The sequence below is a fragment of the Siphateles boraxobius genome, unplaced genomic scaffold (assembly GCF_051911475.1).
Source record: "Siphateles boraxobius isolate OS27281-9 unplaced genomic scaffold, OSU_SipBor_1 46, whole genome shotgun sequence".
NCBI lineage: Eukaryota > Metazoa > Chordata > Actinopteri > Cypriniformes > Leuciscidae > Siphateles > Siphateles boraxobius.
In genome coordinates this window covers 10,422,089-10,440,372 of record NW_027509097.1, presented here as the reverse complement: position 1 = coordinate 10,440,372, position 18,284 = coordinate 10,422,089, and the positions used below count along the sequence as shown (strand labels likewise).

The 18,284-nt window shown below is 41.2% G+C and overlaps 1 protein-coding gene across 1 annotated transcript in view; it reads left to right on the top strand.

The window, feature by feature from the left end:
* The window catches only part of cacna1g (calcium channel, voltage-dependent, T type, alpha 1G subunit), a 276,677-nt gene extending 261,682 nt beyond the window's left edge, over nucleotides 1-14,995 (top strand). The window contains exons 33-35 of the mRNA XM_077200722.1: nucleotides 9,718-9,907; nucleotides 9,992-10,161; nucleotides 13,993-14,995. Coding sequence (XP_077056837.1) covers nucleotides 9,718-9,907; nucleotides 9,992-10,161; nucleotides 13,993-14,859 — 1,227 coding nt within the window. The 3' untranslated portion in view covers nucleotides 14,860-14,995. The remainder of the gene's footprint in view (nucleotides 1-9,717; nucleotides 9,908-9,991; nucleotides 10,162-13,992) is intronic.
* The last annotated feature ends 3,289 nt before the right edge of the window (nucleotides 14,996-18,284 follow it).

Below are 18,284 nucleotides of genomic sequence, written 5' to 3'. Positions count from 1 at the left end.
GGGGTCTGTTCTACTAACCCTGCCTATACAGGGCGTAGAGAGACTCGGCGAGCGATTTCCCGAGGGACGCTCGCCCCCTCCAAGGAGGGTTGTGGAGTGCTCAGACCAGCTGTTTCCTGCCAGTATGTTACAGGGCGCTGTGTCTGTCACTCGGGATGTTCATCCGGAGGCCAGCCTCGAGAGGCTGGTTCCCTTAGTAGAGTTCCTGGCGGAATGGGTCCCCCACCCAGCAGGGAGTTAGGATACTACTTCATCGAAAAAAAAAAAATCCTGACGTGCTGAACGTCAGGGTTCTGAGGGTGGTCCCTATCGTGAAAGACCTGAGTTCACTGCACAAGAACACGGTGCCCTGTCTTTTCCGATGCCCTCAGGGGTCTGCTCTACTAACCCTGCCTTCACAGGGCGTAGAGAGACTCGGCGAGCGATTTCCCGAGGGACGCTCGCCCCCTCCGAGGAGGGTTGTGGAGTGCCCAGACCAGCTGTTCCCTGCCAGTACGTTACAGGGCGCTGTGTCTGTCACTGGGGATGTTCAAATCAGATCCGAGGACTGGTATGTCATGATAGATCTAAAGGACGTTTACTTCCATGTATCTATCCTCCCTCAACACAGGAAGTTCCTGAGGTTCGCTTTCGGGGGCGAAGCGTACCAATATCGGGTTCTTCCGTTCGGCCTAGCACTGTCACCCCGAACATTCACAAAGTGTACGGATGCTGCTATAGCCCCGCTGAGGTTACAGGGCATCCGCTTTCTGTACTATATAGACGATTGCTTGATTCTAGCTCAATCGGAACAACAGGCGGTTCGGCACCGAGATGTCGTTCTTGCTCATATCAAGTGACTGGGGCTGAGGCTCAACGCCAAAAAGAGTGTTCTTTCTCCATTACAGAGAACCACTTTTCTAGGTGTAGTGTGGGATTCAACGACGATGCAGGCACGATTGTCACCTGCTCGTATTGCTTTGATTCTCGCTGCAGTAGATCAGGTCAAGCTAGGCCAGTCATCCATTGTAAAACAGTTCCAGAGACTGCTAGGTCTCATGGCAGCTGCGTCCAACGTGATACCTCTTGGCCTCTTGCACATGAGACTGTTACAGTGGTGGCTCAGGACCAAGGGATTCTCCCCGAGGGGAAATCCGCTTCGCATGATCGTGAGTTTGCGACGGTGTCATCACGCCCTGATCATGTGGAAAGATCCTTGGTTTCTGTCCCAAGGCCCTGTGTTAGGAGCTCCTTGTCGTCGCGTTATGCTAATGACAGATGCCTCTCTCACGGGTTGGGGGGCGATCATGGATGGTCGCCCAGCTCAGGGTCTGTGGGAGGACCATCATCGTCTGTGGCACTTAAACTGCCTAGAGATGTTGGCGGTGTTTCAGGCTCTGAAACACTTCCTCCCAGACCTAAGGGGCCACCATGTTCTTGTCCAGACAGACAACACATCGGTGGTTTCTTATATCAACCATCAGGGGGGTTTGCGTTCTCGCCCGCTTTACAAACTGGCACGTCAGATCCTTCTATGGTCCCAGGGGAAAATTCTTTCTCTGAGAACTTTTATCTCCCGGGGTATTTAAATCAGGGGGCAGACATCCTGTCAAGACAGGGGCCGAGGCCCGGGGAATGGAGTCTTCACCCCGAGGTGGTGGAACTCCTATGGAAACATTTCGGTCTTGCCGAGGTAGACCTATTTGCTTCTCGAGAAACATCACACTGCCCGCTGTGGTTCTCTCTCAGCCATCCAGCCCCGCTGGGGTTGGATGCGATGGTACATCCGTGGCCGAGGTCACGCTTGTACGCTTTTCCCCCGATCGCTCTGCTCCCAGGAGTTCTGGAGAGGGTTCGCCGGGACGGGCTCAGTCTCCTGCTAATAGCCCCGTTCTGGTCGGCCCGGGTATGGTTTGCGGACCTAGTGTCTCTCCTCAACGGCTCTCCCCTAGAGATACCGATCAGGAGAGATCTGCTCTCTCAGGCGAGTGGGTCGATCCTTCACCCCCGTCTAGAGCTATGGAGGCTGTGGGCTTGGCCTCTGAGGGGGCCCAGCTCATAGATTCTGGTCTCTCGGCTGAGGTCGTTGAGACCATCCTCCGATCCAGAGCTCCCTCCACGAGGAAGTTATATGCCGCGAGGTGGAAACTTTTCACCTCTTGGTGTGGACAGCGCCAGCAGGACCCAGTTAACTGCCCGGTTGGTACAGTCCTGGATTTCCTGCAGGACCGTCTCTCCACAGGGTTATCCCACTCCACACTGAAGGTGTATGTGGCGGCCTTAGCTGCTTACCACACCCCTTCAAGTGGAGGTTCCCTCGGGAGACACCCACTTATGTCTCGCTTCCTTCGTGTCACCTTGAGGCTGAGGCCTGCAGTTCGCACGAGGGTACCAGCTTGGGATCTGGCCATCATCTTAGAAGGTCTCTCCCTTGCTCCTTTCGAGCCCATCGAGGAAGTTTCGGAAAAGTTTCTTACTCTAAAGACTATCCTTCTTCTCGCTATCTCATCTCTAAAAAGAATTGGAGATATTCAAGCACTTTCGGTGGCTCCCTCGTGCCTGCAATTTGCTCCTGGTTGGTTAAGGCCTTTCTCTTTCCGAGACCAGGTTATGTTCCTAAGGTTCCAACTGTTTCAGTTAGACCTATAGTTTTGCAGGTTTTTTTGTCCTCCGCCTTTTCTGACGTCAGACCAGGAGAAAATTAATTTGCTGTGCCCAGTTTGGGTTTTGATGCTTACGTCCACAGAGCTGCCCTGTGGAGGAGATCGGAACAACTGTTCGTCTGTTTGAGTCACCAAAGAAAGGGTGTCCTGCATCTAGAAAAAGGATGAGCAAGTGGGTGGTCGAGGCCATCCCACTTGCTTATGGTTCGGCCCATCAGCCTTCACCTTTGGCTGTAAGGGCTCATTCCACCCGGAGTATGGCTGCTTCTACAGCTCTTCTTTCAGGAGCTTCTCTTCAGGACGTTTGTGATGCGGCAGGCTGGTCCTCACCGCACACTTTCGTTAGATTTTACTCCCTCGATCTTAGCTCCACTCCCGGGGCTCAGGTTCTCTCGTCGGTTTGTGTCTCCTAATGACACACGACGGGGATTTGGTCGTATGGGGATGTGGGTATTGCGTTCCCACTGCGATTTCAGCCAGCGGTAGTCCCTGAAGGGGAACGTCCCGGGTTACGTAGGTAACCCTAGTTCCCCGAAGGGACGGACGCTGCGTGTCCTGCCATACTCTCGGCATCCCCTTGGGTCGCTGCTTCAGTAACTTTTAAGCTGGCGTATTGTGTACTCAGGGGATATTTATAGCTTCCTGGTCGATGACGTCACTCGCCGTACGCTCATTCTCTCCATTGACTGATTTCATTCATGCTTCAGACGCGTCACGCTGAGGGCGTACCCACTGCGAATTCACGCAGCGTCCGTCCCTTCGGGGAACTAGGGTTACATACGTAACCCGGGACGTTAATCATATAAAACGATCCAGTCTCTTTCAGAAAATTTGGACTAAACCTTTTGATTCATATGGATTAGTTTTACAATCTATTTTTTAGGCTACAAAGTGGTAGTTGTGTGGTCTTTCAATGGAGGGATAGCATTCTCTCTCCGATTTCATTAAACATATCTTCATTTGTGTTTTGAAGATAAACGGAAGTCTTACGGGCTTGGATCGACATGAAGGTAACCCTTTAAAGCATTCATATTAGTCAATTTATATTAGGACATCTGTGCAAAATGTGTATTATTTGAGCAGTAGGTAATTTTTTTTAGCAGTGGGACAACTGTTCTAAACAGATGAGATTTTGGTTCTGCACTAACGTTGTAATTCCTGTGGATTTCTCTCTATGTGAAAAGTCCCTTTTTGGAAATTTGCAGGGTTTACTGGCTTTATATGGTCATGAGACGAACCGAAGAAGATAGTAAACAATTATGTTACTCTGGTCTCATGTAAACATGCATAACGTTTAAGCCTTGTGGCAATACTTACAACACTGCATGCTTTAACATGTATTCCAGTCCAATGCAATGCCATTGACTTACATTTAAGTGAATAATTGTAAACATGGTATTTGCTTGTACATAGTAAAAATTATTTTATATGGTAATTAACAGCATACAGCTTAAAGGAATATTTTATTCAAAAATGAAGTGTACTCATCCTCATGTTGTGTCCAAACTTGTATGTCGACTTGTTTCCCCTGTGAAAAAAAAAAATACCCTGGAACAATCTGAGGGTGAGCAAATGGTGAGCATTTTTGGGTGAACTATCCCTTTTACTTGTCGGACATTCTTTTAAAATATATTATATGATATGAAAATCTTGATATCAGACAATGTATAAAATATGCTTCTTTTTCCATGGGTTAATGTAATCAACAGTGTCTAACAAACAATTAACCATTTATTAGTTCAAAAAATTAGTCTGCCATGATTCAGATGTAGTATTTGTCAGGGCTTTTCAGAGCATTATAACATGCATTTGTTATAAACGATCTTTAGGTTTAACCGAGGTTTAACCGAAAGACACTTTTAAAAACACTAGACTGTTATTTTTAAAATGGGGAAGTCCATCCGTTTCTTTTATTGCCGTACATGCCTGTTGTTTGCTCCTTATAAACTCGGTGGTTGGAGGTCAGACTGGTACCATGGGAAAGTTGTGATACAGGCCTCTTCTTTTTTAATGCAGGCAGGCTATTTCCAGAATACCAGCCATTTTTAATGTTAACAATCATTAAAACTATCCCTCTAGCCCTCTTTAGTGTGGCTGTGTCAAAATGTTTTGCTCATCATCAGGGCAAATGTTCATAGAGCTCTAGTTCCACCTTATGGATGTCAGTGATATAATCAAGTATTTTACCATGTGAGCAATGCATCTTTGTAAGTTTAGAGCTCTACTACTCTGTTTAGCACATAAATGAATCGTGCTACTGGTTTACTTCTAATTTAAAGTATCAGTTCACCCAAAAAAATTAATTCTACTATTTTCCTTGTGTTGTTCCAAAGTCGTATGACCTTCTTATTTCTTTGGAACACCAGCAAATTCTATAAAATATATTATTTTGTGTTCCAATGGAAATAAAGCATTTTTGAGTGAACTGTTCTTGTTTATTCCTTTGAAAATCTTTCTTCTGACTAATTGTGTTATAGTCTGCAACTTCTCTCCTTCCTTCATTTCTCCTCTGTTTTTTCTCTGTGTGATGTCTTTCACGTTACCCCTTGTCATCACCTCTGCCTCTTTCTCTGTCTGTACTCTATCTCTCTTTCTTTGTCATTCATCCTGTCTTCCATGCTGGGTCTTTTAGCGGAGGCCTATGCTAGACTCAGTTTCCCTGGTGATCCAGGGCTCACTGGAAGGAGAGCTCAGCCTCATGGACAACCTATCTGGCTACATCTGCCACTACTACGCTCTGCCTCCCCTTCCCAGCAAGCACTGCACTGAGAAACAGGTCAATGGCTTCCCTGTTCACCCAGCTTGCCTTGTACCACACTTCACTTCTCTCTCTATCTGTCTTTTTCCCTTCTTCTCTCCCTCCTTTTCTCTCTCTGGACCACTTAAACTTACATAATAGCACTGATGCTTCTGTGTGTCAGTTACAAAACCACCTCTGCACTCTGGGATTTCCAGCGCTCTTTAGAAGGCAAGGACTTGGTTCTACTCCAGGAATATCCAAGTGTACAAAAGTGTGACAAAGTCTCGCAAATTGTGTGAAATGTATGCCACGTTCGTTCCAAAGATCATAAATACCCCAAAAAGTGATGGACTCATCTGGCTGGAGTCGAAGAGATAATCTGTGGATCGATAAAGAGCTGGGCCGCTGTTGAATTATGCAAGAAAATCTCTTTTGGTCTGTTTCACAGAGAAATATTTAATTCAATTGCATTAGCATTGCAAAAACTGAGGCTTCTAAAATCTTTTTTTAAATGTAATTGGAGAATATGTAATGTCTTTATGGAAATAGTTGGGTCTTTTTTTATTTTGACGACTTTGCAAAAATTAGTTCCAGCCCAAACTCCCAGGGTCAATTAAACGACGCAGTATGCAGGATTTATTTAAGATCTATGAAAGAGGATACACATTATTTCTCTTCGAGGATAATCTAATATACCTTTAATATCTGAGGATCATTAAACATTTTGATATCTATCATGGCTACTGACGGAAGGTAAATGAGCATCTTGTCAGCGGACTTGGAGGGTGTTTTCATCAGGCCTGGGCAAAATTTTGATTTTAAGAAGTGAATTTGAATTGCATTGGCCACACCCCACATGAAGCTGAATTGGAATTGGTATTTGAATCAGAATGACAGGAAGAATTTTCAGTATTTATAGGAGTATCTAATCCACATTTTTAAACAATGCTTTGGCAAGCCAACATTAAAAGTTTGTCTTGATTTCAAATCATTTTAATTCTACTTCATTGAGGTTTGAATTGCAATTCTGCATCCTGTTTGCTACATCAGTCAAATTCAGATCAAATTCAAAAAATTTACTGGAATATAAAAGACCTTCTCAATTTCAATCCTAATGTTGCACAAACATGGTTTCTACACCCTGAACTGTTATGTTCGCAAAAATGAACTGACCTCACCACATAAAGTTGTTGTATTGTACCTGCATGTGTGAAAGTCTGAGCGTGTCTTCTAACTGTGCATGTGCTGGTTGCCCATCTCACTTTTGGCTCATCTCTTCTTCTTTAGATTCCTCTAGCCGAGATGGAGGCTCTATCTCTGGCATCGGAGAAATCCTGGTCCTTAGCTCTGACGGATGACTCTATCCCAGATGATTTTAACCCCCTCTTACTAACCAGTCAGGAGTGCAATGTATTTAACACTATAGCAACGATCATTTTCCACTCCTGCCTCTAAGCCTTACACAGCTTCCAAAGACATCCGCCCTCTCCACCCTGCTTCAGCATTTAGCCCTGAATATTTTATCCCCAGGTCTTTTGGCTCTGTAATAGATTTGCTATGTTCAGTTAAATAAAATAAATAAATAAAGTATAATTTTTTTTTTTTTAAAAACATGCTGCTGTTTTAAGCTAGATACAACACAGTTTTAACTAAACATTCTTCTTAGTGGAACCTTTAAGGACACCTTGGTTTCATATGGTACCTATTGTTGTGGAGTTACTAAAGTTGTGTGGAGTTGACAGACTACTTTTTTTCAGTGAGCAGCAGTTGACAAAATGCTACAATTATATTGCTGTCATTTAAATATTTATATAATATTTAGTCAAATGCTGATGTTAATCACTATACTTTCAACATTCAAAAGTTTGGGGTTGGTCAGATTTTTTTTAAAAAGTGTCTTACAACAGGAATACACCAAGGCTGTATTTTTTTAAATTAAAACTAGAAAAAAAAAGATTAATATTGTGAAATACTTTTACATTTTAACTCTAATCCATGTTAATACATTTTAAAATGCTGTTTATGTGCCATTTCTTATCATCAATGTTAAAAACAGTTGTGCTCCTTAATATTATTGGGAAATCGTGATACATTTTTATTTGATTATTTGATAGTTGAATAGAAAGTTCAAAAACAGCATTAAATTGAAATTCAAATCTCTTTTAACATTACAATTGACGTTACTATCACTTTTTATCAATTGAATGTGTCCTTGCTCAATAAAAGTCTTAAAAAACCTTACTGACCCCAACATTTTTGTACATTAAATATAAATAGATACTATATTTGGATTTAATATAATATAATCATGGCAGTAATCTGTTTTCTGACACTTGGTAGTCTTATTAAATTGTAAAAGTAGAGGACAAACATCATAAATTATTTATGCAGAACTGAGAGGAGAATGTGTTTGGAACTTTGGGGGTTTCTAACCATCCACTTTGTTTGTTCTTTCTCTCTCTTTCCCTATCTTTGTACATTTCCCACCAGCCTGGTGTTTGTATGGTCCAGTCCAGTCCAGTAGAGTAGTATTACTGCCTGTCAATCTGCTCATTTCCTGTCTGGGTTCTGCAGCTATGTGCCTATTCTTCTACCAACACGTCTAAAGGCCATTTCTGAACCTCTTCTCCATTGTCTCTTCATGCTTTTTAGATGTTCCTGTTTCCATCCTCAATTTATCTGTCTGCATATTTACCTGTGTATCTCAGTTTTTGTTTCATGATTTTATCTTTGTCTTATTTATTTTTTTGTATTAAAAGTGAAGTTTCTCCCTAGTACCATGCTTCTTGAAAGAATATAGGAGTGTGATATGGGGTCGGCTTCTGTTGTCTGCCAGCTACAGTAGTTCAGGCACTGGGCACAGCTTTTAGGGAGAAGGCTGATGGTTTCTGTCACTTCGTAATTTAATTCATATTTATTGTTTCAGAACTATGCCCATAGAACCATAAATAATTTATACATAGCATTTCTCAGATGAGTGAGATTTAGATCCAGCATGTCCTCATTTCTCTGTCATATTTTTGTGGATGAAAAACGGCAGAAAAATATGCACTGAGAATACCCATAACTCCTCAATGCCCATACCATGAAGCATCATCAAAAATTTCTACCATTAATGTTAATGGGTATCTAATTGTTTCCCACAAATAATGACAGTAAACAGTGGAAAAGTAACAGTTTTTTCATAACAATATGAACAGCACAAATCACATGGAATCTGATCTTTTCGATTCTGATTTGAGCCACTTCTACATGTGGTCCTAAATCAGATACAGGTCCGATGACTATGTCTGAACAGTCGTATTGGAATTTATGTAACTTTTCCGTCACTCTAGAACAACATTTGTCACAATTCTCTTCTGAAGGGAGTCACTCCAAAGATTTTACATTCCGGTAGTTCTTTTGGTACCTTGTGAATATGGAAGATGGCAGCGAAGTTAGTCAGTAGAGGAATGGTGAGCTGTTATATTCAATACTGACTCCGTGTTTACTTCCGTATAATTCAGTGCTGCGTGCAGACTTTGTTTTTGTTTTTATGCTCATGCGGGTCAGTTCAAGTATAGGTCTCTGGACAGTAACAGGAGTTACCAGATCATTGGGCAAGGCCATAAACAGAGAGGCAATTTCGACCGCGTTACCTGATTTGCCCACGTCACAGTAAGGGTAAGGGTGGGGTCAGGTGAAGGGCATCATTTTCATTGCATGATTTATAAACACCCACCAGTTTGAAAACAACCACACATTTAGAAACGCCCACTTTTGTTCCGCAAAGACCACATAATCGGTCAGTTCAGGATCGTGACCTGTTCAAAATCAAATGTGATATTGGCCATATTTAAAAAATGTATGTGAATAGCCAAATATTTTTTTTTTTTTTAAATCGGATTTGAGCAGTACATCTGAATTGAGCACTAAGGCTTGCAGTGTGAACTTGGTCAAAAGTGAGTCTGATTTAATGATTCATGAATCATTCAGACAGATTGTGTCAACTGGATGAGTCGATTCATTAAAAATAAATGACTCCGATTGTTTGCAAATGTTCATGTCTAATTGAACTAATACTTTAAGCCATTTGTAATTTGAATATGTATGTATTCGCATGACAAATATGAATTCATGCAACATGATTTATGTACATCAACATTTCTTGATCAGTCTTCTCCCTTTGTCTAGTGCGCAGTGACGTTTGCCTTTCATTGTATGCTAACCAGTCCAGCCTCTATGTATTAGGTACAATGTGTTTGCGTGTGCGTCCATGTGTTCATAAGGGCCCCTGATACTCAAACACAAGTACCAGCTCTCAGCTTGACTTGCAACTCTTTTAATGTCCCTCAGACTACAGCTCCACCAGATCCTCTAGAGCCCCAGCAGCCAGACGAGCCAACGGATGAGCACTTGTTGTATGTGAAGAAGACTTCAGTGGGCCGCACACATTCTCTGCCCAATGACAGCTACATGTTCCAACCGCTGCAGCCTAACTTGAACCACAGTACCCAAACAACCTCAACTCACTTAGCTCAGACAGGTGCACTGCAATGTATTTCTGAATTTGTTTTAAATATGGTTGTTAATGCGTAATGTCAATAATAGCAAATATCTCCTCACACAGGGTCTACAGGCTCTGTCCATTCTCAAACAGAAGAACCCACCCAACACTTGACTGTCCCCACCGATCTGTTCAGACCAATCAGTCCTCATAGCCTATCAGACTCAGAGAGCATCCCACGTATCCCTCCGCCTCGCCGGGCACACACTCTCTCACGCACCCTACGCAGACAGGTGACCTCAGGTCTATTACTTTTGATTGTGTCTTTATTAAAGAGTATGTTCTATTAGCTATTAGTTTTGTTTATTGCACATAGTAGCTCTCTTCCAAAACCTAATGAGCTGCTGTTCAAAAGTTGTTGTTTTTTATGTTTATGAAAGAAGTCTCTTATGCTCACCAAGGCTATTTTTTTAATCAACAATACAAAACCAGTAATGTGAAGTTTCATTACAATTTACAATAACTGTTTTATATTTTAAAATGTAATTTATTCCTGTTTTGCAAAGTTGATTATTTAGCAGCCATTACTCCGGTCTTCAGTGTCACATGATCCTTCAGAAATCATTCTAATTGATTTGCTGTTCAAGAAACTTTATTATAAATTATTCTTATTATTATCAATATTTAAAGATATCTTTGCTGCTTTATATTTTTGTGGAAACCATGATTTTTCTATAGTCTTTGATGAATAGAAAGTTCAAAGGAACAGCATTTATTTTCAATAGAATTATTTTGTATAAATCTCTTAATCAATTTAATGCATCCTTGCTAAACAAAAGTATTCATTTATTGCTCTTCATACAAAACACGTGAGATAAATGTTGCTAAGTGAACGTTATGATCTAATAAGCTTACAAATACATAGCACACACTTTTTAATTTGACAATTTTTACGTATGCCAACTATTTTTTATGTATACTTTTAAATATTGATTGAAATATGTATTTGTATTTTGTATAATCAGCATTTCCCTTGGTTCATTTTGTAGTACAAATAGTGCAAGTAGTGTCTTTAAACTGATAAACACAGCAAGGCATGGAGCACAAGTAGGCAACCCGGTAGGCTACATCATTCAAGCAAAAAACAGAAACTTTATGCACTCAGTGGTAGGTGATTGACTAAACATGCTAAAGCTATTGCAGCAACACAAGATGAGCATTTGATTAATGTTTTTCTTTCAACTGAAAGAACAGTAAATGCTTCTGTTAGTACAAAAAAAAAAAAAAAAAAGATTTGTTTCATTTGAGATGGTTTATTTTCTGAGTTGAAAAATTGACAATTTTGGGTAAACCAAATGCAGCGCTCATTACACTGTTACTTTTTACCCAGCAGTCCAATCACAGTGCAGGAAGGGCGGGACAAATACCACACTGACCAACCTCCACATCGTGCTTGCACAACAGCAACAGACGACTACAACAACAGAGCACAATCGTTTAAAACAAAAGCCAGAGCAAACACTTTACATTGAATTCAAACTAATTTACAAAATCACTTATTGTAGAGATCAAAATATTAAAGTTGGAATAACCTACATATCGGGAGCGACATAAGTCTTCTTAAAATAAGCAGCTCCATAAGCAGCTTGCTAGGTTTTCTAACGTAACACTTCTTTCATAATGCATAATATCCCTTGTCTTCCTTTATGGATTGTGATTGGAGACTTATGGTGAATGTGACTGGTATGAAGTCTGAAACCTCTGCATTGTTGATCTCTCCCTCTGGCTAGTATATTTCTTCTTTTAATCTTTCCTGCATTCTCTCCTTTTTTTCTGCTGCTTTTTGGCCTGCATACCCTCTAATGTGACTTACTCCGAGCAGCTCAGCATGGTCCAACCCAAGCCTGACCCCGAGCTGCTCCTGAGACACAGATACTCCTGTTTCTGAGAGAGCTTGAATGTGCTGCTTGAATCAGCTGGCCTCCAGCACCCTCTCCACAGATCCTTGAACTCCGTCCCCTACTCTGTCCCACTTTATCCTACCACACCCCTTAAATCCCATTCCTCCAGCCCGACGCATTTCACCATGGCTACTGTAAAAGCCAAAAATGCAGGGTAAAGATCAAGGGGAATTAAATTAGTGGACTAATGTCTCATACGCACAATTAGTTGCATTTATTTAAAACAAATAAGCATTATCTGCAGTAGTTTAGCCATATCAATTGATTTTTAAAGGAACCTTAACATTAATTTAAAAAAAATGTTTATTAAATTACTAATTATTTAGCTTTTTTTTTTGTTTCCTAGAAGTGCTATTTAGTCAATCATGTGTCATGCTAATTTAAAAACAATTTCCTGCCACTAGGTGGCAGCATAGTGTCATACTCCACTTTTCTGTCATACTCTATTCAACACAGAACAAGCATACGCATGGCTTGGTCTGTTACTCCATGTTGGCTTACTTTCCAAATTTGACATGGTTCTTCTTGATCTTTTGCCCCTCCCAAAACACCCACCTATCTCTCCTACTGGGCCGGTGTCTTTCTCAGTCTTCTTTGATTAAGAGAAATAGACAGATTATGGGGAGTTCTGAGAGAGAGTGACCCCAGGAAGAGACATGGGTCTTGAGGTCTTTTGCAGTAGCCCTGTGGCTCAGAGTGCAGTCTGCCAAACAGTGCCTGTAGTTTTGCCCTAGGGTAAATGTTGCTCTGCCCTAGTTAAAACAATACACATATTGCTAACTTTTCTCTGAAAGTTCAATTGACATTGTAAGTTTTCACCTATGTGACTTCACCCAGAGCAGTAGCATGTACAGTACTTCTACTCAGGCAGCGTGTCAGTTTAGTACATGGGAAGTAGCTACTTAGTTCATGTCAAAGATTAGAACTGAAGATACAAAGCAAAAGGGAGACAAATATTGATTTGCCAATTTCTCCAGTGTACTGCACACTTTCTGCACACTTTTCTGATTTGGTTGAAAGTACACATTTCCTATCAGTGAATGCAATAAAAAGAACCAGGGGCGGTTCTAGGGTCAGGAGGTACTTGGGGCTTATCCCAAACCTCTTTGGATGCATGAGTCATCATATGATTAAATATAACTTTTTTAAACTTTAAACTATATGTTGAAATGATATGAAGTATTTTTTTTATATATTACTGGAGATAAAAATAAAAAGGTCTCATCTGCATGCATCCATATTTTTTTACCTTCAGGCTTTCTGTAGCTCTGTGTATAGGTTGACAGTTGTGTCATGACCGTCACTTGTCATTGAAACTGTTTCAACTGTTTATAAAAACCTTTTGTTTAAAAGAGTGCTTTGAGGGGAAAATAGTTGATTTACCAAAGTTTGCGAAGTTTATGGCCTTGTTTGTGCTCTTTATAAAACAGTTTCTAAGAGCCGCAAGTTTCAGGCTCAAGCACACATGTATTTTTCGTTTGTCTGTGAAATAGTTGGTGCTTATTGCATCTGGATGGAGTTCAAAACTGACCAAAAAGTCAATAGATCCTGTAATTTCTTCATAATGTCTGATTTATTGAGCAGATGAGAATGACCTGACATTAAAACTCAAAGTAATAATAATAATAAAAAAAAAAACACACCCTGGAAGTCCATCCCTGGGACTGCCCATGAGACAGAAAGTAGGCTACTAAGAATTGTGTTAAACTAAGAATGTTACTTCAGAATGTGTAACTACTATTGAGAAAGTTTTATTGAACTTTTAGAACAATTTAAACACTATTTTGTCGGTTCAGTGTGTGGGCGGGATGATTTAATATGTTTTGCGGTGAGTTACTTAATTTGATACTTTCAAGTTTGATACAAACTTTTAAAAAGAAGTCGGCTACCTCTGATTGGGGCTACAAATGCATTCAAAATGGACGCCTTGAGGCGGTTTTTCTATTTTACTAATTTCAGCTCCAATCCATTGAAACAGAGAGTTTGTGGAGTGCAATGCTAATGGTGAACTCCACTCTAACTCCACGGCTCCCCTCCCCTTCCACTGGCTTTTACACCCCTGACATCTCATACTAACCAGTCTCCCTCTCACCTGTTCATGTCCTAATCCCTAATGTTACCCCCTACCTTCCCCTCACCTCCTCCCGTCCCTGCTATCCTCAGGTTGCAGTGAGTGCTGACTCTCAGGAGACTCTATACACAGAGGGAGGGGGAAACGAGGGTCCCCTGGGACTTAGGGAACTGTCGGACACCCCTGTCAACCTTCCACCTCAGCAGCAGCAGCTCCAGCCTTCGCTCTTTCTGGTCCCTGCCACACCAGGCGCCTCCCCGAAACCATCCCGACCTAGCGTCCACACACAGCACAACCCCTACGATCAGTATGCGTTTTCCAGTCGTTCCCACTTGCCGGCCCTACCGCCGCCGCCACCACCGGCTGCGGTGAAGCAGGAGGAAACAGACTCTGTGGATCAGGAAGTATCCCGAATTATCCGTGCGGGGCTCGCAGGAAGGAGCGATGATGGAGTCGGAGGAGGGACAGGAGATCAAGGTGCAAGACGTCAGCTTAAAAAGTACCACAGCGTTGAAACACAGGGCCAGCGAGCTCTGCTGTTACCACGGCCCTTGTCCTGGCTCGACGACCCACGCCGGCACTCCATCGAGGTGTGCTCGTCCGTGGAAAGCAGTCCCCAGGGCAGTTCGATCTCCTCCGGCTTCGTCTCGCGAGCTGACAGCCTCCAGCAGCAGTCCTCTCCACGCCCCCGCAAGAAGAAGATGAGTCCACCGTGCATCTCCGAGGATCCGCCCGAGGGTCCAGAGCTTACAGGAGGCTTTCACCCTGCTCTAGTGATGGTACCACCCCCCTTGCCAAGCCGGGACACTTTCCTGAGGAGGCGCGCTCCCTCCAGTGACTCCAAAGACTCATTTGATTTGGGTGGAGGAGGAGATGGGCTGCCTCAAGAGGGCATCCCAAACTCCAAGCTATTGACTCTGCCTAGTTTCTCTTTTGAGAAAACAAGCTCCGAGCACTGAACACTGACTCACACGATCACACACACACATGCGCACACGACACACGATGCACTCTGTGTATCCGTGATGGTGATAGTAATAGTAATAATATCTTAGAGAGTAATAATGCTAAATACAACAATGGTGAATACTACAAGATCATGAGGAATAGTTACTATACCTTGTATTTTTTTTCTCTACTGCCAAAAGAACACAAAAGGACGTTGCGCTGAGGATTAAACAAGCTAATAACGGGACTCTCTCTCCTCAAAGATGTCAGTGGATCCGTTGAGGATGACCTCCTCGTAGAGGTCTGTGCAGAGCCGGGGGAGAGCGTCCCTTTCTGGCCGTTGTGAAGACTTCACAGCACTGTATTGCTGAAATCCCTAAAGGGCACTGATGAAGTTACAAAGCAATATGAACGTTTTAGAGACACTATTTTCTTAAATTATTGGGCCATAGTGTTTGTAAAGGATGTAGAATTTCTTTTCTTTTTTTCAAATTCGTTATTGTTTTATTTGTCTTTTTGTGATTTTTCTCTTTTTCTCAATGTTTAAATCGTTTGTTGTTTGCTTTATTTTTTCACCATAGGATATTTTTAGCTTTCCTGTTTTAACAAAGACAAAAAGAAAGAAAACATTTTTCAACGTGCCAGGATCCATGTATTTGTAGGAATATTATTATTATTATTATTAATAATAATGATATAATATATCTCTTTAAAAAATAAAGCATTAAACAGCTCTTTGATTTTTAAACACAAGTATTAGACTGGTATGCCTTGAGTGTAGTGTCTAGTGTCACAAGTCTAGTGGCACTGTCTGCAGAACGGATTGTGTGCTACTTTACTGATTTTCAGACAGAAGAGAACAAATACTTACACTAATTGAACTCATGAAGCAGAAAATCACTGCAAAACACGCACGTGCCTCTGAAAACCAGATAAGTGTTTTGGGGTGTTTCATTGGAAATCTGGTTTAAATTCTGATGATGTTTTTGGACACCAGGTTGTTAATTAAATGCTATATTATCAGTACAGCGCATGCAAAATTTGTGCGAAATTGTAACATGAAAATATTTAATCTTGAGTTTTTAAAAGCTGTAAGGTAGTGGTTTTCAACCTTTGACTCCAAGACTCGCCCATTGTCAATATTTCAAATATATTTTGTAGTGTTAATAGATTAAAATAAAATCATTTATTTTGTGATTATAGAGGTCTCAAGAACTGTATGTTCTAAAACAGCAGTTGTTGAGAGGACAAATAATGTCCCATTTTGTTGGACAGATATGTATTTTTTTTACTCTGCACAGTAGGACCACCAGAAAGAAATGCAGGACCAAATTGCTACATTGAGGTCGAGAGTGGACAAAAAGTAATCTATGAGAAAATGGGCAGTTTTGTCAAAACAATGTTTTGTTAATTTATTAATAACTAGTAAGAAATACAGCTTTCATTTATCTGCTCTTAATGACACATTGTTATTTTGAAAATTATATTGAGGTCATTTTAAAATAGCTTTGACAATTTTTTAGTTTATCCCGCAGCCCCATTGGAAGTTTGCCGAGGCCTTCCGGCTTCTTTGAGAACCACTACCTAAGTGACTATATTATAAGCAGTTATGTACATATTGTGCCACCCTTATTCTTTACACTACACACGTGTGCTTGTTAAGGTATATTTAGTTCTTCCATTTAAGCCTCTCTCAGAATCAAAAAGCATGTTGATTGAAGCTGTTGTCAAGTGCACTGTGGGAGACTCACTGAAGCGATTGCCTTTCGACACATCTGCAGACCTCCTTTCAAACTCAGGAAAGCCTTGGTTGCAGTCTAAATCTGTGGCTGCAGTTTGCATGAATTCAATGGGCTTGAACCTGTTTTTCTGATTGGACCAATTTTAGAATGATTTACCAGTTTAGCAATCTACATAAACTTTCTATAATATCACTTGAATTATGCATGTACCAAATGCATTTTTTTTTTTTTTTGTGAAAGGTCTGCATCAGAATGGAGTTTATAATAATTGTAGAATGTGCAAAGCATCTAATGACGTTCTGTACAGCTCTCCATTGCACCAGACATTAGGTTACCATATAAACTATTTATTAGTGGTGTTTAATTCTACCTCTAGGATATCTTCAGTGTGGATCATTTTGATCAAGGTGATGCTGAAACAAAAGAATGCAAATGGTGATTGTCATGTGTTTGCTATAATATTTAATACTTTGTTACTTCAAACATTTGGCCTGCACATCACAGTAAAACATCTTCTTTGACTCTGAAAGAAGATGATGACGTTCCCACTCAGCTTTTCTATTAAACTGCAAAATCCTGGAAAACAGCTTGAGTGACCAGATGGAAAAGGAAAACATTGAAGTTATTGGTAAACATCCTCAGGAGGAAATGACAATTAACCTCTGCTGTTCTTCTAGGCGTGTAGATCATGTTAGCGATTTGGCCTCTCCCTAGGTTCCCACTCCTGAAATAAAGCCTGATAGCTGTGGACCCTTCGATATTTGAGCTCTCCATCTCTCCTTGCAGAAAATGAGTATTAGAAAATCTCTGATAACTTCGTTTACTCAACAGGCTGAATCAATTTGACTTACAAAACATGACGCAGTCCCCATTGAAGACTGTGATAAGATGACCTGGCTGAGAATTGAACATTTGGGAAAACAACACCTCAAGAGAGATTTTGTGGTGGGTTAAAGACTCAAAGGCCTTGTTTACCAGCCAAAAAGTCATCAAGACACTTTGGGAGGTCCTCAGTGATTGGCCGAGTTGCTTTAGCGAGTGTGTGCTCATCAATGTTGCTCTGGTGCTCCGCTGAGCGAGAGCATGCGTTTCAGAAAGTCAGAAGAAATCCATTCATGACCTCCTCAAAATTATTGATAAGACAAGCTCTATCCCATCACATGAGCATCAACAAAAAAACATATATTAAAGACAAAACTTAGTGCTTAAAAGGCAATAAAATGAATAAAAACATTTTATGTTTCAGTATCAAAACAAGCCAAATATATCACCAATTTTGGAATAAGCCTAATACATTGGAATCATAACATGGGGAGGGAAGGATCTGCATATCATCTCACCGACTTAATGACAGCAGTGTTTTTTTTGTGTGTTTTTTTTACATACAGGGGTTGGACAATGAAACTGAAACACTGGCCAATGTAGTGTTGGAGGATTCCCACCTATATATGCGCGGTCTAATATCAACCCTCACTGATTTTACATTCCATCAGTAAGAGCAGAGTGTAAAGGTTGAATTAGCAGAGCAATTGCACAGCTGTACATACATTTTTGCAATCCACACAACATACTGTAATGGGAGACATATCAGAGTTCAAAAGAGGACAAATTATTGGTGCTCGTCTCGCTGGCTCATCTGTGACCTTTGTGGTATGTCGAGTATATGGTATCATATATGGTAATAATGTTGGTAC